The 23,417-nt window shown below is 39.9% G+C and overlaps 1 protein-coding gene across 1 annotated transcript in view; it reads right to left on the bottom strand.

Moving 5' to 3' along the window:
- thsd7aa (thrombospondin, type I, domain containing 7Aa) overlaps positions 1-23,417 on the bottom strand; it is a 187,420-nt gene that overhangs the window by 102,154 nt on the left and 61,849 nt on the right. The window contains exons 2-3 of the mRNA XM_055225510.1: positions 6,964-7,607; positions 6,338-6,540 (exon numbers count right to left, since the gene is read on the bottom strand). Of these exons, the coding sequence (XP_055081485.1) occupies positions 6,338-6,540; positions 6,964-7,607 (847 nt within the window). The remainder of the gene's footprint in view (positions 1-6,337; positions 6,541-6,963; positions 7,608-23,417) is intronic.

Genomic DNA, 23,417 nt, shown 5'->3' with positions numbered 1-23,417 from the left:
CTCATGCTGGGATTTGTGAACAGAATGACGCTGCCTTATTTGTAGTTAGCAGCAGGCAGCCATGATATGTTTACATGCTTTCCTCACTGCAGTGTAAGCATGTGGTTATTTATTTGGAGAATTATTTCATGAGATTAAGGATAGACAAGGTCAAATAGGGTTGCAAAGGTTGATAAAGTACTTTATTTATTTTTTTCATATGCACTATTATAAAATGTGTCTTACCCCAGTACTGTAAAAGCGGCTGTAAAATAAATACTTCTGCTTTCATTAAAAATCTCATGCAGTGCCTTTTAAAGTTTAAATGCATTTTATTTGTTAGGGCAGAGGGGACCCTTTCCTAAATATTCTAAATGTGTCGGTATAAATACATATCTAACCCACACGGCTATCCCACTAGCCTCTGTGTTCCATATAGGAAGTGAACACGCTTCTGGCTCCATTCACTCCTCTTCCTTCTCTTTGTCTCTTTTTCTGGCAGACTCGTCATTTTGGTCTTAAAATGTCTGTATTAACTCGCTCTGTGTGATCCAGGGTTTTTTATTTAACTATTTTGTCCATAAATTAATGTATAAACAACATTTGTAGACCAAGTTAGCGGGAGCAACTTTCACCAAAGTTGCTCCCGCTAACATTAGCAACAGGTTCGATTTGACATTGTTGTAAGTGCCCAGTCCCTGCCAAACCAGCGGTGCGGGCAGGTTCACTTCAACACCCTCACTCCTGATTAGCTCTATGGTCGCTATGATAATCGTGGTTGGAAATCCTATAACTGTTAGCCTTGACTAGCTTCATTTGGCTGGAGTAGAACGCTGTGGGTGACGTCACACTCCCTCAGTCCACCTTATACAGTCTATGGTTTACATGCAAAGTCTACGAGGGACGAGCGTCTAGACTGGTTCAGTGTTTCCATGGCGTTTTTCCAGCATTCATGTCCAATTAGAGCCATTTGGCGCAATTTTAACACTCCGGTGTGAATTCAGCATTAGAGGCAGGAACAGAATATGCAAAGAAGGCTCTTGTGAATGCAAACTGATATGCCATTGTGTCGCCCAAAATGATACGTTTAGAGTCTGGGGTGAGCTAGCTTTTCTCAAATTTGGTCTATAGAGAGAATCCATAGAGTTAAGATATGGAAGGGCATGTGGCTTAAAATAACAGACAAGAAATCAAGAAGAAATCATAGATGTACTTTGACTTACATGTTTAAAAAAGAAAGAAATGTTTATTAATTTACCTTTTTCTTTTTAAATATTGTATGTCCACTTTGTCCACTTATTTTACATAGATCATCTGAACGCAGCGCTCTGATTGGCTGTACTGGGACAGTCCACCCCAATTTCACTTCTATTTCACTGTGCTATCTGAAAAAAGCTGTTATAAAGCCAGTGTATGCCCGAAAATGAATGCATGTGAATATTAACTATGTGCCAAAGGGTTTGTGAGAGCTGCAGACGAGTTAGACACAATTACCTACTTCCTCCGACCACGATGTGAAAATCTGCTAACCCAGATTTAATTTGATTGTATTTTTTCAAGAGAATGTGCCTGTCTATATCTCCCAATAGCCAAATCATTTTAAAGTCATTTTAGGACAAACTTCAAATCAGACCCAAATATTACAACTATGCATCTATTTCCACTATTCCTATAGAGTATCCATAGAGACCATATAGCAACCAGACAGCGCCGTCACCACTCACCGCATTTCACAGTGGATCATAATTAGCAGCGTTAGCATTTTAAACTGGGAATTCCCACACTCATACCCCAGACAGTAAACAAACCGGATCCTGGTTCAGTTCCAAGCGTTTGCACATCCACCAGTGTGCGATAAGCCTTTTTAAGCTCTCCTCTGCCATCTGTGATCCAGCGAAAGCCTCGAAACTCAGCCCAAATATACCCAGGCAGTTATTAATCCTTATGCAAATGTCAATATTACATTTAGACTTTGAATTATTTTATTACCTGATTTTTATTGCCTTAAAAATGTGAAAACAGAACTACTTTTTAATGGTTTGCAGTCATCCAAAGTTATTCCTCATTTACCTTTTGCATTCTGAGCTTCCTCATTGTGCGGGTAATGCTCACAACTGGCATGCTAACACACACTTCCTGATTACCAGACAATAAAACGCTTTAAAAACAGACACTTGCAGCACACAGCAGACTTATTATGAATTCAAAAACTGCTTATACACTATATCTGTGTCTGGGGCCTTTGAGTAACAGAGGAGTTGTTGTCGGGAGCGGAGGGAGAGAGGAGGAGGATAGTGGTCCATCAGACAGAATGAGGGCAGTTATATGGACCAGGGCTAACAGCGTCACAGAGGGATGAAGAACGCAGGGATGTGTTGTCATGACATCAAGAAACAGTGGTCATTAGTAACAAATTTGTCCAGATATGATCATAGTTTGAAATTGGATTTTTGCCATCAATTCAAATATAGGGTTTGTAGCAACAGACAATGCAATAATGAGCAAGGTATGCCGTTCCTGTAGGAAAAGCCGACTGAGGGCAGAGCAGATGACATGTATTAAAGGAGTACAGGATAACATTTTTGGTGTAGGATCCATCAGTTACAGGTGAGATCTATTGACAGATGGTGTAATCCCTCATTCGTCCAGGACTGGGCCAATATAAAGAAGGTCCAACAGTGGTCATCTGGACACGTTTTACATTTGATAGTACTGGCATGAGACACTATTTACTACTCTGAGTTAACTAAGCCCCAAAGGGAGGAGTTTTAGAGTGAAACTGCCCTGCCCTCTGTGGATAGGCGACTCCACCCATCCTGATCGTCTACCTGAAGTATAATGTGCCTTTAAATGTCCTTTGGTGACATTTACAGATCATTGCCACCTGCTTGTCTCCACAGAAATGTTATAGTGTTGCCTTAAATGTTCCACCTTTATGACATTATATTTCTCCACATTGCATTCATAGAATTACAGGCCTTTTTCCTGCTTGTTGACCCTATTTCAGAAAAGGTACATAGTACACCTTTAAAATAACTTGAAGAACAAATTGAATGTGTTTGTCAATTCCAACCTATCTTTCATATATCTGAGAGCAGCGTGTAAGTGACAGCAGTAAACATGATGTGGATGAGTTACTAATTAAAAGGGACAAGGATTGTTGACCTGGCCAGTGGCTCTATTACTCAGACATTTTAACATCATTAAATCATAAAAAATTTTATAGACATGTGAGCATTTATCTGTCATAACACACTGCTGATACCAAATTTGTGTAACAGTGTGCCTGTGGTTAGACTGTGCAGAGAATGGTCATGTTAAACACTGGATTGAGGTCTTAAAGGGGGATAAATAGTCATGTAGAAAGTGGGTTTGACTGATATGAGTTCTGACAGGTCAATGAGTGTAATAGAAAGTCTAAGCTGGGATGGTTGGCTAAGGCTGGAACACACCCAGAGCGATGCAATGAGCGTTCAAATGTAATCAGAATCATTATGGCAAAACAAAAATGTTGGTCATAACCTGCTAAATGGGCAAAACAAAATAATTTAAATATAGTATTAAACTGATAAAATGTTTACCCACCAACTTAAAGGCCAGGCTGTTGTTTTGTCCCTCAATTTACCCCAAGGAAGCTATATTTAAGAAGCAGCCCACCAACTCAGAGAATAGAGTTAATGGATAAATGGACAATGCTTTGCTAGTTGACTTTGATAGTTTGGAAAAGTGCAATAAAGGACTACTAAATTGCTGTTTTTATTATTAATTAAAATTCCACTTAAAGCAACACTATGTAACTTTCTGTACTTGCATGAGTCCATGAACATAGAAAGTTAAAACCATTCTTCAAAACATTCTCTGTGGAGATAGATACATTTTATGCAATACTCTGGAAGATCGCCAAAGGAACATAACTTCCATGGAGACAAGTAGGTTGAAGGATCTTCCTCAGGCCAAATAAGAGTCAGGATTACAGAAAACAAAACATGCTTTCATTTTAGTCTATTATGTGACTGAAATGTTACATGCTGTGGCTTTAATATATAAAGAAAATCTTCAGTTTGCTGTAAGTGAAGCATATATTTTGCTTCTTGTAGTTCCCTGCTTTTCAATAACCATGCATTGTTCACACAGGTTCCAGTTTTAATGGGAAACACAGGAGGTGTTTCCCATTAAAACTGGAGACTATGGTGGCCCCCATAGTTCAAAATAGTCCCTCAGAGTCTAAAAATAACCTAGACTATATTGACGTAACAGAATTAGACTTTGTTGAGCATTATCATCAACTTATAAAAGAGACTACACTGTTAAAAAATTGACTGCTTATAGGCAGGTAAGTAACATGTTTACTCCAAATATTGAATGAAATTAACTTATTCAAATAAAAATGATTAAAAAAATAAATAAATAAATAAATGCGCCAATTATTTATGCCATCATAGTGTTAACAACATTTATGTGAAACAATAGGTGGTTTAGTAAGTCCATTATAATTTTGTATTGATATTACAGAGTTATGACTATGCCAATATTGCAAGTTTGCCTCGACTCCAAATCTCAGTTATGTCATACTCACTAAAACTACAGTGAGCTTGTGGAGACTGCAGCTCCACTTCTCCAGGGGATTGGAAGCTAAATGTCATAGCTTAAGTGCTTGTTTTTCTCTCAAGGCACTGCTCTGTCTAATGTTGCCCTCCTTTTGTTTTTCAAGGTAAATCTGCCTTTTCAAGCCTAGCAGCAAAAAAAAAAAAAAAAAAAAAAAAGAAAGAAACATTTCCTATTACTATGTTTATGAATTGTCTGAAATTCCAAATGTCTGTGTAATCCCTCAGTTGTCCAGGTGTCCAATGATTCAAATCTTACCAACAGTAGGGTGTAGGCGATTTTGTGCTTTTCAAATTAATCTTTATAGTCAAACACAACTTGTCTACTTTCCTCCCACCCCCTACTCCTATTGGTCAAACTCTGTCATGCTGTGAGTGACAGGCAGATTTAACCAATCACAATAAAGTGTGTGAACTCTCTGAGAAGTAATATTGTGTTCCCTCCTATGCAATATATCTCGGCCTTATAATGTTTTTGTGGATGCAACCAAACTAAGAATCCACATTGAATCTCACAATCTTTTTATTTCTTTGTTTGTTTGTTATGGCCGGAGCACGAATGTGTGAGGGAGGTGAGTCAGCCTCACATTTGTGCGAGGGCTCTATTGTATTTGTACAATTTTGAGGAAAATCGAGCTATCGAAAAATAGACTTTACTGAGCTCTAAGTTTGAGTCTAGACCTTAAGAAAAAATAATGAAAGACGGCTCAGTACTGCCACCTCAAAAAATTGATTTACATTGCACCAAAGGGAGTCAAGCCCAGAAAAATGTAATCGTAGACAAATGAAAATTAGCATCAAAAAAAGGTCATGTCAGGACATTATATTATGGCCCCGCCCTAAACCCTACAGGAAGTCGGCCATATTGGATCAAACAAAATCACTCATCATAATCTTTTGACATCTTGACAATTCTTCAAACTTGGCCAAAATACACAAAACCCATGTGCAATGTTAAAATAAATGTTGGGCCTGGTCATGATTTTTCAACAAAATGTAACATTATCATATTTGAATAGACCCAGTGACGTGTGTGTGCACATTTCTGAGCTGGATGCAATGACATGCAAATTAGGGCTCCATCTTTTAAAATGGCTCTATAGCCACGGACTTGTAAGAGAATTTACAGCAAGGCTCTTCATAATGGAGAACAATGTGACAAAGTCCCATCATTGTAGCTTTTATCGTTTAGGAGTAAAAAATTGAAGAAAAAAAGATTATTATTATTATTCCTTTCCACCAAGCAAAATACTCCTGACAGAAGGAAAAAAAAATGCTCAAAAACTCTTGAAAATCTGCACAAAATTGGAGATTGACTTAAATTTAAGTTACATAATGTAAGCACAAGAATCTATGTTGCAGGACGGTTCAGTGATCCTCAGGAAAATTAAAATTCATTTATGAGATAGGAGGGGGTGGAGCCTATTTTTTCATTGTTGGCACATAAAACTTGGCAGGTACATTCAAAGGACATTGGCCACACTGAGTCAAACTTCCGTTCAAGTGACACCAATGGCAGATATATGTTTGAACAATTCCACTTTTGTCATGGTAGCCAACAAATAATTTCATAATTTGTTTGTGCTGACAGTTAATTATATGGATTGTCCCAGCATTTACAGAAATGTTAATCACATCAGCATTTTGTGTAATGTCAAATTTGATCTCGGAATTCTCACCTAACCCTCCAGCTAAAGGTATGGGCAATGGCATAACATATATGAACATATTATTTAAAGTTAAAGATCTCTTACCTCAGCGCCTCCACCATGCCGCTCTTGTGTACGCAGTTGACCTCCCTGGTCTGGTACCCGATCTGCAGGGCCCAGGACTTCCCCCCGGGCCGGTTCTGTCTGTTCCTGGTCCTCTTCTTCTTTATCAACTCCGACGTCTCTGGATCTTTAATTTTCCCTTTCTCTCTCAACCTCTCCTGTGCTCTCTCTCTCATCTTCTCCCTCTTCTCTTTGTTCTTCGCCTTTTTGGCCTTGCGCTTGGCCTTGTCAGCTCGGCGGGACAATCTGTCTGGGTTCCTGTTAGCAAGTTTTGCTAGTTTTCTCTTAGATTTGTCTTTCTTATTTTTGAGTTTACCCCCTTCTTGGGGACGTTTCTCTGCCTCCTTTTCAAGTCTGTCGGATTCGGAAATCTGGTCTTCCTCTTTTTGGGGTTGAACTTCCTCTTTTGGAATAATTTCACTTTCTTTCAACACTTTATCTGTGGCTTTGGGCGGCTTGGCTTCATCTTTTGCAAGTTTCTCCTTCCTACCTTGCCTGTCTCGGTTTCTTGGAGGTCTGTCAATATCTTTTGTTAGCTTGCCATCTTCCTTGTCGCTACCTTTGCTAGCTCTTTCTCCTCTGCTTGGTTTATCTGTATCTCGCGGTGCTTTGATGGCCTGCCTGGCTTGTCTCAGTAACGGGACTGAACATGGTCCCCACGGCCCTACCCGCAAGCTGTAGAGACTCTCCTCCCCGGCGCACACACCAAGATGGCAGGTTTGGAACTCAGTAAGATTTGGGCAAGCTGAGCCACCAAACAAAGGAGGCGCCAAGACAGAACGGATCCGGTTTTGAAGACCCATACCACATGTTTTGGAGCAAGTCGTCCAAGGGCTAAACTCGGATACAACACAATCCCGCGGGCACGGGATGAGACAAGCTTGTTCAAGTCGCGGTTTAGGTTCGAAGTATTCACAAATCGCATCTTCCGCTGGCTCGGCGTCTGCTTTTTGTACGCAGCCTACTTCACGAGTTTGAATCCCCTCCTCTCCTCTGGTGCATATTGTCGGACGCTGAACTCCAGAGTTTCGCATAGAGATGGGCACGCACTGATTCCATGCACCTAGCTGCCAGTCGTAGAGTTCTTTGTGCCAGTCACAGACTCGGAAGCAGCGCTGTTGGTTGTTGGGCCGTTGGGATTGGTCGCAGTTGGTGTGCAGGGTGGTCCAGCCCTCAGAATGGGCACACCACACCGCCCGGCTCTGGCTGCCTCCGGGACCACACTCGCTACCCATACACCGACCCCATGGACCTGTGGAGAGAGGTGGGGCAGGTTAGAGAAGTGACTAGTAATGTATAAGTGATAAGTTGGTAATGTGTGGCGAGTTAGTGTGAGATTTGTTTATGTGAACAAAAAAAAGTATTAAATGTCAAAATGGGAATTAAGAGACTAAAGGATATGAACTTCACGGGAAAAAAAATTTCACCATGTCATCTTCTGATAAACATCAACACATTTCTAAAACGATTCCAGAAAGGTAAACTTGTGTCCCATTTATGTCATTTCAGCATTGATACTTACAGTAGAATATTGTAGCCTATAACTAATGACTATTTTAAGGAAGAGCTGGACCACATTGGCCGATGTAGAGAATATACCCCCGGGGAATGGGATAAAAGATTTGAGGATTGAACCAAGAGTAAAATTGTCCAAACTGTAGCAACTATTGAGCTACAAATAGAGTATAGTCAACAACTCAATCAGCAGCAGATTTAATACCCCACTATCAACTGAGGATTAGTTATGCTCTTTAAGTGCGGTTAAAGACATTTCTATACCACAGGAGGTGAACCCAGTGCTTGCTAACAAACACACACACACCTTTAATCACTTTCTTTCGATATGCCGATGGTCTTCCAGTGGATTTACGAGGCTACAATTATAGCTCCAGACCAACATTGACATAGTGAGAGTGTGAAAGACCCTGTTAGGAGCACAGCCTGCGCCAACTGAACAGCTGCAAGGCCCGATCAATAGGGGAAATTAGCTGAAGTGACGAATGGTTTAGGTTTCAAGTGTGCTACAATGCTAAGCGCCTCAGAGGGATTTCTATAGTGATCGTTAGTACCTTAAAGGGATAAGTTAAGTGTTTTGTATATAGCTGCAGATCTATTAAATACTGGTGTGAGCAAACACACCAAAGTTCTTCTTGTTGTGTATTTTCTGAACACAGGAGCTACTGTAGGCTGTAACCCACAACAAAACAAGAGTAAAACAATAGCAATTCAGCAGAGCCAGTCCCTAAAAGACAATAGAACCTCCACATCAATTTGTTGGCATAGCAACCAACTGCCACACAAAAAAGTAATTAAATTAACAACAACACATTAACACGTACAAAAACACAAAAGGGGCAAATGCTCAAGTAAACATAAAATATCAGATCAGTACAATACATTTGCTGGAATGGATAAAATTCAAGAGATATGGACACAAAAGCAACAAAACACCAGCTGGACTATAACTTAAAAATGCATAGAATTCACTGCAGCTGCAGCACTAGTAGTAGTAGATATAGTAGTAGTAGTACTAGCAGTTGTAGTAGTAGTAGAGGTAGTAATAGCAGCAGCAGCAGCAGTAATAGTAGGGTAGTAATTAGCGACGGGTGAAGTACTGTATTGGCTGATATCGATATTCAGTACCGATATTCAATGCTGATATTTCTTTGCTGCCCCATTTTCTGTGTGACCTTTTTGAACAGACTATTGAAAGTAGAGATAGAAGACTGTTATATGGCTGTATGGTTACACAAATATGTAACTTCTTTTTTAACCCAACCGATAATGTTACTGTTTATAGTTTCCAAATGTGGATTTAAAAGCAGCACTCATACAACTGTGTCATACCAACACAAATTCATACAGATTCCATCCCATAATTTCCTACCTCCTGCTTTTCCTCATATCTCAAATACAGCAATGAACACGTCAACACAGTCATGATATTAGCTCCCAGCTGCAGACAGAAGGCCCCAAATCAATAGCAATCAATAAGAGAGAGAGAGATACTGGCCTGGACAGAGGAGACAGCTGCGGCCATGACGGCTCTGGTGTCGCTAACCATCTGCCACTGCTCCCCATGCGAAAGTATATAACCTCCCACACTAGCGATAGCATGCACACTGTCTGTTGTCATTTAATGCGCCAATTAATGTCCCATGTAAAGCTATGTCTGAGCGGAGGTGGAAGGTTCAGACGCGGAAAACAAAAGTTAATTGATTTTATAATTATGTTTTAAACAAAAGAGAGAGCAGGGTGGACAAAGGGCTACATGCTGCGTGGCTAATTCACAGTTTATATCTAGGAATGCACAGTTTAGAAAAGAGTTAGCAGCCTGATAAGTAAGCTTGTAGTTTCACGTTAGCTTAAAGATTTATTAGCAAGATGCAAGATATTAGCTAGGGTAATACACTACTATGAAATTAAATGTTGTACAGTATTAAATTTGTGTATTTATGTTTATTAATTGAATTGTGTAATGTATATATATAGACAGTATTAGAATTACCTTAAAAGTGAAATGACTGTATTAATAATTTTGAGCCAAGATCAGACGCCTAGTTTCTCTATTTCTCTAGGTTACTATACTAACCAAAGTTGAAAAGTGGAATAACTTCATTAAAAAAATAACATCCAAATTAAATTTATTGTATTCATGAAACATTGTCACTCGAATTGAACTGAAATGAAAGATTGTTAGGTTTCAACATATTCAGTAAAATTAAACTGAATAGATAATAACTAACAGCTATTGTTTAAAACCTCATTTGAACTGCTACAATCCTCAGCTAGCAACAGCTACCAGGTCCTAGCATGACAGGACCTTTTGAACATTCACTTTCAGCAACCCCACATAGCAAACACCCATTGTCCTCCACTCCTTGGGTTATCAAAGGGCCACGGCTGTATCCACTGGCTGGTCTACATGTGGCTCCCTTGTTGTTAAGAGCCACAGGAGCCGGCAGGCACTCTGCCAGCATGGGGCTCATATGCAGCTGGGATGTCACACTCCACTACACCCACGCCTCTTTACACCCCCGCTACCCCCGGTCATTGTACCAATAACATGCCATAGATGCAGATTAACTCAGAATTCTTGTCATAGACCAGAATGCGATAAAAGGCGGTGTATACTTGAAGCATTATTCAGAATGACTATCTCTATTTTCTCCCAGGGGTTCCCAGTGGTTTCTTGGTGGTAGTTACTGGGCACACTGCCATGAAAAACACATCAACATAAGAAGCCTGGTGGCACTTTTCTTACACTACTGTTTGCTAGTGCGGAGCCAAGTCGCTATTTCAAAACAGTGTATTTTACAGTCATTTTGGCAACGAGGAAAAAAAAAATTAAGTGGAGTAATGATGGGCAGTAAATTATGCGTGACATTGTTTCAAATGTAAACTGAGAATAAAAAAGATATGTTGATATATGGAAAGCAGTAGCTCAGTGGGAGGAAGTTGGTGAAGGTTAATAGTTTGAATTGTGCTACTGTAATGTAAGTTGTGTGCTGCTGTGTCTTTGGCAAGATACTTCACAACCACCATGTGCCTCTTGGGAGAGTGAGTATGAAAGTGTATCTAAAAGTGAATGGGTCAAAGGTAAGCCTGTCACGATAAATATTATATCGACTGATTGTTCAATATGTGACAGATGGAACAATAGTTTTAGGGGTCAGTATTTATCATGTGTACTTACACTGTGCACTGGTGGGAAAATGTTGGTTATTTATTTATCTTTTTATTTATTTAAAGTTTTTTGCAGTTTTAACAGTATTGAACATTTAGAATAGTTTTTGGTGAATAATAATAATTAAAAAAAATAAAAAAAATAAAAATAAAAAATAATAATAATAATAATAATAATAATAATAATAATTATAAGCGCCTTTCAAAACACCCAAGGACACCGAACAAGATAAAATTAGATTTTTAAAAAAACATACAAATACAATTAAACATGACAAGATTGATAAAAGATGTGTGATTGGTTACAAGAGGTAGGACAGTCTGAACAGGTGAGTTTTGAGGGAATATTTCTGCTTTAGAGTTTGGTTTAAATATTATCATTTATTGTCTATATTTACTTCAGCAATATATTGCTTGATATAAAAGAGTGATAGTGGTGTTGATGTCTGAACACAAAACCACAAGGTTGGCAGTTAGATTCCAGAGAAGTTCTATATTTGTCAACTAATCCACATGACTAAGAGATTTCTTTGGTCTAAAAATGACAAATGCTTCAAACTGGCATTAAAAAGTTCTGCCTATAATAATTTCAGTCCTCCATGTACACTCTGTAATGAAGAAATAAATCCCTTTTTTTTCTCTCCAAACACTCAGTACTTGAAGGCTCACCGGGGGGCATTAAAGTTATCTATCTTGGCTTTGTTCTATTACAGACTCTCCACAAGTCTGACCGACAACTTTTACTGTAGTACATTTCAAACAAACTACCAGAAATGTTACATAGTGCACTCTTTGGGGGCTGTACCCATTTTTCCCATGTATTTGAGCAGCTAGTGTCTTGATATACTGTATAAGCAGCTCTTGAGGCCATAATAAGTCCAAAGTACTTCTACAGTACATCTAATTATACAGCATGTTCTTGTCTGATACTTGTGGTGAATAATTAGGATGCTCGGAATGCACAAGGTAAGCGAGGAATAACTGGACTAAACTGTTTAAAATGAAGTAGTTCTGTTTTTCACCTTTTAAAGACAGTAAAAATGAGCTACAGCGTCTTTAAGTAATCCTTTCACCAAATTCTACCCATGTCTTCTTGACATTCTCAGCCTGACAAACCCAGCTACTACGAGCACCACTTCTCACACTCCATTACACCTAACCTACTATAGAGAGAACTCAAACCAAAATGGAAAAAAGTCCACTTTACTGTAGAAAATTAAGTTCAAGACCTTTCAGATTTCCTCACAAAATTGTGCAATCCCTCATCCCCCCAGTCATCCAGGTATGATCCATTGCAAAAGAAAAATTCAATACAGTCAACTGGACAAAAGTTTTAGAGTGAAGACATTTCAGTTCCTGAGCTTGGACGAGCCCACTTGGACGAGCGGCAAAACGTCTCTCTAAAACTTTTGTCCAGTTGACTGAATTGAATTTTTCTTTTGCCATTATGAGTTATAAATCAATATATTTTCAGATGTCAACAAAGCCCACTCCAATCAGCCTTGTATTTAAAGATAACAGTCGCGAGGCCATGGGGGACTTGACTAGACTATTTTCTATTTGTTTCTCACCACTCTTATCTTCTTCACAACCTGCCAAGCTTCGGAAAATTGCAACTCCCGTGAAGCCATTTCGCCCGGCTAATATAATAAGACTGCTTTTTTTTGGCTTCCCCGTTTGGACCACCTCCCCGCCATCGCACCCCCACCTTCCCCACCTCTCCCTCCTGCCTTCCCATGATGCTGAGCGACGGATTGGCACTGGCCTTTAGCTGGATAATGGAAACCAGTACGATCCCAGCGTGGACAGTTGGATAGAGAGGTGAACAAAATGAGCAAAGCAGCGGGAAGGAGCGGAGGATTCGTATGTTCGACACATGTCTGTGATAAAGACATGACGTGAAAAGGTCAGAGATGGACTGTAAACAACAGGGGTTTTCCAGCAGAGAATATATTTCCATAACAAAAATGAATAAATGTGTTTTGTAAAAATGCAAATCATAAAAAGCAAGTGTGAAGTCAAGATTACACAGCCAGTACATACAGTCAGCGCTTCGTCATAGTATGGGGAGTGGTCTAGTGTGGGCAAAAATACTACGTTCACTCATTGCAGTTCAAGGCACAATTGAGCATTAACACTGATGACAAAGATAGCGATGATAACGATAGCACTACACTACATTGGATAACATGAAATTGTAAAATAATCATATTCCCTTAATCAGAATTAATTATTTAACAATGACTACACAGTATTTATGATTTTGCAACCAAAACTATCTTCTTGTTGCTTTAAATGTACTTTCAACCACAATATGCCAGTACGATCAAAGTAAATCCTCTCCGTTGCATGTGCTTTTTCAGAAGCAATGGCCAAACATGTTGTACACTGACCAGAATTTCCAATAATTTCTCAGTAAATGGTCACTTCTCTGGCTCATATGTGTTTGTCAGGATGTGAAACCTGTTGCAGCAAATTATTAGTAATCATAAGCCACAAATATGTGATATTATTTGAGGATTTTCCTGCTTACTCTCCCCTATTCAGTACCAATATGAGGAGCGTGCTTTTGAAGTGAAAATGCACAACAGCGCACTCTACTAGACAATGTTGGTTAGATTACATACATACATATGGGTTACAAATGTCTTTCATCTCATTTAACTTTATTTCAATCCTGTTTTCCTCCATTTTTGCTGCACAAGTCTTTCATTGAGCATCTCGTATACAGTAGCCGAGTGGCTCTCAAACATTTACCATCAAGTACCAACAATGAAAAGATTTTGCTTTCCAAGTACCACCAGATCTAACTCAAGTGTATAAGAGGTCCAGGTCTGAAGTAGGGCTAAACCAGGTCTAGAAGTGGAGAAACACTCTGCAGTAGCCTAGATGTTAACAAATAAAGCTAAAGTCTAGCAAAAAATGAACAAAAAACATTGACACAACCAGCCTCACGCACTACTCCTTCCCGTAATCTTCTCCGACACCTTGAAAGAATTCATTTAACTCTCCACACAACCACATATTTATCCAGTGAAGGTCACAACTGCGATAAGACTTCCATTTCTGCCAATGTTAATAACTCCAAATACCAGCGCACAAAAAGACGTGGTATTTCTTCTTTGATGGACAGATGAAAATCGTACTACCTCTATACCTAAAGCCGCCCTCTGGAACCTTTTCCATTTCCCACTCTACTCCGCTGTGGTGTTTTGTTTCGGGTGCGTGCGTTTAGGTGGTGTGGGCGCTTTGATGTGAATGCAGTATGATCAAAAGAAGATGCTAGCTGGACTGGCACAGCGTGGTCGGAGGCACAAAGGCCCCCACGCTCGCTGTGTTACAGAAGGTGAGGAGCGGGGAGACGTGTGCGTACGGTGTGATTGGGTTCATACGTGGAGCCGTGTGATCCTGATGACCACCCAGGCAACAAAGGAGCAGTGTTTTTCAATTTGCTTTGTGCGAACGGGAGCGTCACAATCCGATGGTATGTACGATCCCGAGGTCCGATTTTAAAGTTGTACTATGTAACTTTTCGGACCTGCTTGTCTCCATGGAGATATTATTGATACTTTGCAATGATACCATGCTGGGGGTGTTCCTCATGTATCTCTATGGTGGATTCTCACATTAATAAACACTGTCAAAAACGTTTTAAGTCTGAAAAGTCAAAATGCAAAATAGATTTAAACAGTACATTTTCAGGAGCCTGTGATCAATACGAGTGTTCATGGTCCTGTTTAGGTGTTGTTTAGGTGTTTTCAACAAAAAGGTGAGAGTGACTAATGCTAGCTAGCGTGTGATTGTAATTGTATGTGTGAGAGGCTTCTTTAACAGCAAAAAAACACAACAAAAAAACCCATCTCAAACGAGCTCTTTCTGACAGATTGTGTTAAAATAAAACTAACAATGAAGTCTAACAAGACTCAGATAGAGCAGTTCCCACAGATAGCATCACACCCCAGGGAATGTTGATGGTATCAGCTTTAAAGTATCAATTGCTATGTCTGAAATGTTCCACAGTACGGCACAATTTGCACTTTTCACATACAGAATCATTTAATTGCTGAAAAATACCTTGCGTTCTTACTGTCAACTCGGTTGCCCCTCGATAGGGCTGATGTGTAACTTGCTCCACCTGCTTTTCTTCATGGAGATAGATACATTTAATGCCTTACTGCGGAACACTCCAGGCAAAGCATCTACGTGGAGACTAGCAGATGGCAGGCGTACCTTAGCATTTCAATTTTACATCATATTTATTGTATGGCAAATTGATCTAAGATACAACTTTGTGTGAAATGTTAGCAGAAAGTGCAGCATTAGAATTGGCTTGCTATGCAGTAAAGGAAGCTGGATCAAAGGTGTACAGACTTTAAAAAACACAAAGGAGACTTTCCGTATCACTACTTGATGACATCATGCAGTGGGGGCAAGTGCTTTGAACTCTGAGGAAGGACACAGTCTCCTTGATTACTATAACAGATGCAAAACACAGCTTTAGATGGATAAGAGTCCTCAAAAATGTTGTAGTAAAATGTAGTACTATTTGTCCATCATTACACATTATGTATGTCTCTCAGAACAGCACTATCCATTGCTCTTTATTAAATTGTTAAAATTAGTTTTATTGGACACATGCCAGCTCTGTCCTTGTTATCTGGCTTATGTGAACAGGAAGTATAATACTCCCTACAATGGAAGCATAACCAGGCTCAGATGTGAGTGTCTGCAGGTCTCATACTGATAGTAAATAAATGTCTTTGGTGGTACCTGGAGTGAAACATTTGAGAGCCACTGTTCTACAACAACCTTCTCTCAAATCTAGGCTAAATCAATTTGCGGCCCCAGTTGACCTGAGGCAGACTGATGCAGATGTGGCAGCGAACAACGTCACCTCTCACCCATTCACCAGTGGCACAAAGGAAGGAAATTTAACCATAAACCTACTCAGTATAGCTAACTTTACACCTGTTTCATTATTGTTTACATTATGAATAACCGCTTTAGCCTGTGTTTTTGCTAGCTAGCCTTAACGCAGAGCTACTCTCATGCATGTTTCATTGGACTGGAATGAGCAGCCAAGTTTTGAGGAAAATCATATTACACGGCTCATTTAGGCTGTCGACCCGTTCCACGCAAAACGCAACCAAACCTCTGCTCCAGCTTGGCGTGTTAAACTGTGCATTTGGATCACAAAACATCAACAAACAACAAATGACTATACAATAATCACACACAACTTAATATAGGCCATGGTAGGATATAACACTGATTATTGAAAACAAACAGTGCAAGGAGATACAAGGATAACATAACAGAGTGGCAATGCACTGGATTAGAAATAAAGCAGTATTGTTAGCGTAAAATGTTTGCTATAGTGAAAATGTCAGCAAATCTAGTCTATTTTGAAAAACATGCTTTGGTATTGTAAAGTTATAGTTTAGTGATTACAATAAGGAAAATGTATTAAAGAAAATAGATGAGTAAATATGGGTGTGTGTTCTGCCATATAGCAAACCACAATATTAGCAAATCTACTGCATTGTTGTCTACTGGGTTATAACCATAGATGATATAAAGAAGTGGGCTAAGTGAGTGTGACGTCACCCACAGAGTTCATCGCACCCAGAGAGCCAATACGGAGGGAAGCTGTTGAAAGCAAAGTCCCTTCCCGCCTGCACAGCTGGTTTTGCGGGGAGCGGGCACTTAGCAATGCTGTCAATCAAACCTGTTGCTAACACTATCAGAAGTGACCTTGGGGAAAGAAGGCACCTCATTTTTTTTCTGTTATTAAAGTTCAGTGACACCCACTGAGATAAGCAGGTGGTGAACCCTGCATCAGAAATGTTTTTCAATCTTCATACACCAGTGTACATAGACACTGGACGCGAGGTGGGTTAAGTGTCTTGCCCAAGGACACAACGACAGCATTCATCTGTGGGAGCTAGAATCGACTGTGTTTCAGTGGACAAATGCTCTACCAATTGAGATACTGTCACTTTATTAACAGTCTAGTAAAGTTGTAAATTAGATTTTAGTCATTATAAAGTATGTATTCCTTTTATTCATTAACTATATTTTCCATTAATACTCTGTACCCAATTTTGTCTTCTCTTAGTACAGATACATTTTATTAACAGCATCTGCATAAAACGTTTTATTGTTTGGGAATCAGGAAGTGCGTGATAGCATGCTAGTTACAGCATTACTATGATGGCAAAACTCCACTTTGTGCTCTGAAAGGTGTGAAAAGTGCTTATAAACTCATCATGGTGAATAATTAGGATGCTTGGAATGCATAAGGTGAGTGAGGAATGACTTTGGACCACTGCAAACCTTTTGAAATGAGCTAGTGCTTTATAAACACTACCTAATGCCTGAAAATCACTTAGAAAAATTTGAAACTGATATAGTCCCTAAACTAAAGTAACTAATTTCATTCCACGTAACCCAAGATAATCTATTTGTCCCAACACATTGTATACATAACTGATCCACCGGCAATCCGAGCAGTATTTGGAGGAGGAAATTGTGCTGGAACAAGCAGCATAAGTGCACCATGAGTCACCATACAGAGGCGCAGAGAATGAGCCTAAATATGCCATGTACTGATAAGCGAGGTTTATCTGCAGAGCTTTGAGAAGGTTCATTAATTACACGCGCACCCCCGCACTACATTCACAGAGACGGGAAAAACACTGGAGCGATTACCCACGGCCATTCACAAACCAAAGAGGTGAGTGTACCGACAGGGAAGGCATGAGAAATTAAGCATGGTAGAGGAACTGGGAATGAAGAGGTGATCAAGTGGCAACAGCATCAACATTGAATAAATAGTTGCTTAAAGGCGCTGTGTCTGATTTTACCTTGAAAAACAGAACAGAAGGTTTGAAAAATCCTAATTATTTGCCGCAATGTTTCACTATCACAGTAAAGATAGAAGAAGTTAGCATGCTAACAGTTCACTTTCTGACTCTCAGAGGATAAAATGTTTTAGAAGTTAAATGCAAACAGTACGCAACAGTTTCATTTCTACCTTAAGAGCTGCTTATACAATATACAGGATTGACAATGGTCCCAAACACACTGCCCGGGCAACAAAGGCTTCATAAGGAGCATTTCAAGGTCCTGGAGTGGCTTAGCCAGTCTCCAGATCTCAACCCCACAGAAAATATTTGGAGGGAGTGGAAAGTCCATGTTGCCCAGCGACAGCCCAAAACATCACTGCTCTAGAGGAGATCTGCAGGAGGAATGGGCCAAACTACCAGCAACAGTGTGTGAAAACCTTGTGGAGACTTACAGAAAACATTTGACCTGTCATTGCCAACAAAGGGTATATAACAAAGTATTGAGCTGAACTTTTGTTATTGATAAAATACTTATTTTCCACCATAATTTGCTAATACATTCTTTAAAAATCAGACAATGTGACTGTCTGGATTCTTTTTTCTCATTTTGTTTCACATAGTTGAAGTGGACCTATGATGAAAATTACAGGCCTCTCTCATCTTTTTAACTGGGTGAACTTGCACAACTGGTGGCTGACCAAATACTTTTTTACCCCACTGTATCTGTACTTGGGTAACACTAATTTAGCTCAACTACACTGACTTTTCATGTGACAAAGTAAAATTTGTAGAGATATATTGCTGTGTGCTGCATCTAATGAAATGCTTTTGTTTTAATTGTCTTGACCAGGAAGCATGCCAGTTGTCAGCATGAATCTGGCTTCTTAAATTTGTGAATCACACTCAACTCATCATAGTTAAATTTTTCTTTTTTCTTTTTTTTAATCTTTCTTGTTGTTGTTTGAAATGTTATTCCTTGACCCATAATGTTCTACAGTATTACATTTGTTTATATTCATGGACACAAGCAGGAGGAACCCACCAGGCCAGATCTGTGGAGAGGCAACCCCGCTTACAGTAGAATACATGTTTCTCAAGAACAACAATGCTCTTGTAATGAAATAAATGTAAGACAAATATGTTTAATGCTATACTGTGGAACATTCCAAGCAACAGCAACTCCAAAACTACAAGGCAACTAGAAAAGTTACATAGTGTGTCTTACTTACTATATGTACCATAGCAATTTGAGTACCCCATTTTTAGAAGTACTTAACACTATTCGACACTGGGATTTAACTGTCAACTTTCCTATTAAAAACAACCACTGTAGCACCTACTATCGCCCAATATATTTTTCTTTAATTGCCCACAAATGTACAGTACAATCACTTGAAAACCACAGGACTTGTATTACGTGTATTAAAGTGTCAGTTAGCAGTATTCCTCTATCCTGTTCTATCTTCCCGGCTCTCCGCTCCTGTATTAACCTGTGCTCTCACGTCCCCCTTCTTGCAAACAGTGAAAACAGGCTTCATTTCCAGATCAACTCGACCCGCTTGATCCCTCTAGATTTTTAATGAGGCTCGGAGCAGTGCTATGCTTCAACACTTCAAAACCAGCACGCACCGTCCCAGTGCTCGGATATTTGCAGCCAACAGCAACTGAAAGGAAGACAGCTGTGTTAGTTCTTGGCAGACGAATGTACGGCTTTAAATATATCATAGAAGTATCATGATTTTGAGATAAATTTGTTATGAGCAGGTGATGGGCAGGTGACTGGCTACCATCTGAAGATACGAGTACATTGCAGAATGAAAAAGTTTGTCATCACGGTATAGTGCTCTTCCTGATTCTCAGATGATAAAACACTTTACATTAGATGCACACAGTACAGTGAACTTATTTTGACCTCAAAAGTTGCTTATACAGTATCTCTGTACTTGAACTACACAGACTTTTTTCATATGACCCCTGTGTGCTTTCTCTGTGTAATTATAAAGTGTCTATCATTTTGTGTAACATAGGAGGTACATGTAAAGAAAGACATAGCCTATTATTTTCACCGACTCCTGTGTTTTAAGATCCTAACCACGCTTTGTATACGACCAGCACATGTGATTAGCATGTATTGCGCGACATGCTAATAGCCCCCTTTTGTTAGCGCTCACCTGTGCCGGCTCCGCGTGCATCATTAGCATAGGGTTACAAACAATAGCGCTATGTTTGCTTCTCCTAATGATAGCTGCCGTTAGCCCGCCCCATCTCTCTTTATTTCATTTTTTTCATTTTCCCCAGCTGTGCAATAAAAACACCACCATTTTTTCTCCTCGCACACTGTCAATGACCCATCAGATACAAAATTAACCTACATTTTTACTCTATGTTGCGCAGTACTAGAGGGGAAATGTCAGGGAATTCTAGGCCTTCACAGAAGGCCCATTTCAGCACATAAATGTTAAATTTAATGCACTAAAATATCAATAAAATCATAGGCTATATTTCTGTCAATAATTTCACAAATAAGGAGTAATGAGCTGAGCAAAGACAAAAGTACAGTCTAATCAGATTTTGGGGTTACACGTTCATAACTGCTTGCACATTCACTTGGGCCACAGACAGCAGGGAGAGGGTCCTGGTGTCAGCACTGACCAATCGAGATTCTCCATTAGCACTTGATTGACAGTCAGAAACCAGCACTAGTGCGTTGCTTTCTTTCAAACTTTCTTGCAGGCCTGTGCTGCTCCTATTTAATGACTGGAGTGTCCACTACCTGGAACCTTATTGTTTAGCTTGTATTAAAAGTTTATTGACGGTTGACCTGATCTGTGTTTCACTTTTGGTTTCTGAGCGCTGGGGCACAGTTCAACACTGCTCAATACAAACTAAATGAGATGAGACAAACTAAAGGGTTTATTACGAGGGTAATGGAAGTACAGAACATGCTGGTTTTCTGTGGATACAAAACATTTGGAGCACTACTATATCAGCTGTGGCTCCTGCATGTGGTGATACTGTGGAAGTAGATAATATATAATATATACTCAGGCAATAAAGTGCTTTATAATTAGACACAGACATTACACAGCGGACTTATTTTGACCTCAAGAGCTACTTAGACAACAATCTGTACGGGGCAAGACACACTTTGCACAAATACATGGAAAAAATGGAATGGCCCTATAAGTGTTATCACATATGTCACATGTGGATTGATGACTCAAAACTGCAATTTCTATTTTCTTTTTTTTTTTCTTACATCAATTCACCATCTTGATCCTTAGCCCTGCGATCTATACGGGTGACCATTCCTTCAGAGCGATATCACAGGAGATAAGTGACGCGTGCTCGGCTTGCCTCGTAGTGATGGATGCTCCGCTATACGTAGAACTGCTTTGTGCTCCGAGTGCCCACTGACCTTATCCCAACACCTAAGGGCCCTAGCGCACCAGCGACCAATTCAAAGGGACTTCTGAGTGAGGAACGGGTGACCCCAGGGAACGAGAGGAAGAAAGGGAGAGGGAGGGAAAAGAAGGAAAGAGGGAGGGAGGAGAGGAAGGAGAGGGGAGAGAGTGTGGCCTTTAGATGAAAAGGCATTAGTCAGGCCGCAGCACAGTAGAGAGGCTAGCGTGATTGGGTTTGGCTATAGGGAGCGTGGGGAAGTGCGCTCCATAAGGATAAGAGGAGGGGGGATGGAGGGAGAGGGAGAAGAAAAATGGGGAAAAGGGTGAGAAAGAGAGGGAAAAAACGAGAAAGGGGGGTAGAGAGAGAGGGAGAAGACGAAGTGGATGGAAGGAGAGAGTGGAGAGTAGAGCCTTTTCTACTGTTTTCCCCTCTTTGTTTTCTGGAGAGAGAAAGGTGGAGAAGGGAAAGGTGGAGGAGAGAAAGAGATGGAGAGATAGAGAGAGAGGGAGTGAGAAAAGAAAGAGGGGGAGACGGAAGGAGGGGAGAAAGAGAGAAGGAGAGGAGAAATGGGAGTTATAATAAGCACAAGGAGAGGGAGAAGAGAAGAGAAGAGAAGAGAAGAAGAGGTGGAAAGTGGGAGTAGGAAAAGGGTGACAGTGAAAGAGAAGTGAGAAGAGGAATAGTATGAAGAGAGAGAGAGGAAGGTTAAGGGAGTGGGGGAGGGAGATACCAGGGGCTGTTTATCTATCTTCACAACACACATTCTAACCCGACTGACTGGTGCTCTTGGCTACTGCAGTGGGTCTGATAGGCGAGTAAAGGAAGAAATGTCATTGTATAAAGATTAAAAAAAAAAAAAAAATGCTGTTAAATGTAAAAAAATAACAAAACAAAAAAAAAACTGTTGATAAAAGTGTTCTGTAGGTATAGGCTAAGCAATGAAGCGCACATTAAAGGTACTGTATCTTATATCATGTGGACGTTTTCAACTACTTTTCATATAGGTTTGCATTGGTTAGCATGTTAGCAGATATGTTAGCATTGGTTAGCATGTTAACACTGGGTAGCATGTTAGCAAAGTTTATGAAGTTGTCAGAATGAGATGGTTGAAGGAATGGGCTTTAAAAACATAGAAAAGGACATCCTGGATTAGCACCTGATGACATCACAAGGTTGAACTGAGCATTTGGAGATCTGAAGGGGAGATAGACTATATATTACTATTGAGAATTGGAGATTTCAGCCCTAAATTGAGCAAAAAATATACATTAGCCTAATTTAATTGTCTAAAAAGGTGAAAAACAGACCAAATATTTAACCATTTTAAGTCAAAGTTCACTTTCCTAACACATTCAAAGCGTCCTTTAGCAGCTTTATAATAGTCCAGGGCGGAGTTTTGCTGCCATAATGCTAACAACAACTAGCATGCCCTTTACTTCCTAGTTTGCAGGCATATATAAATAAATATATACTATTACTATACTATAAATATGCTACTATTTTCTTATCCATATAACCCGACTTTACCGCCATGCTTTGAATGTGTCTATGAATAAATTACCTAAATGAACCCCATGTATTTTTATTAGCAACGTTACCGCATTAGCTAGCTTAACCAAATCTGCGAACACACGTCATCTTAAGGCATCAACACTACCACCAGTCTCAAGTACCAAAACACTAATTATGCCGCTCGTACATAATTAGCTCCTCATTACACGCAATTACTACCTAACTGCGTAAACCTTCAATAAAAACCCGTAGGGGGGTTCGCCAAATGGTTCCCCCTTAAACATCACAGCTCGAGGGTTCCTTTATTAAAATACTCAAATAGGAAATGATTGCATTCAAACAGTTTTTGAACGTAAAGAACGACTAATCGCAGCTGACGTGATCCGAAATGAGACCAGTATTAAGCAGAGGATGTTTATAATGTTGTGATATGATAGAGCGGAGGGGAGACAGAGACTGAACAAAGGACTAGCAGGGAGGGGTGGTTGGGGGGCCCATAAATGTCACCATCAGCTAGGAGAGAGGAGACAAAGCAAGGAGGTAAGACTAATATGAGGGAATGAGGAAGGGAGGGGGGTTGCTTTTGATGGGGGGGGTGTCGCATTTTGCCC

This window comes from Periophthalmus magnuspinnatus, chromosome 11, assembly GCF_009829125.3.
Source record: "Periophthalmus magnuspinnatus isolate fPerMag1 chromosome 11, fPerMag1.2.pri, whole genome shotgun sequence".
NCBI classification, from domain to species: domain Eukaryota; kingdom Metazoa; phylum Chordata; class Actinopteri; order Gobiiformes; family Gobiidae; genus Periophthalmus; species Periophthalmus magnuspinnatus.
This window is presented reverse-complemented; position numbering and strand designations above follow the sequence as displayed.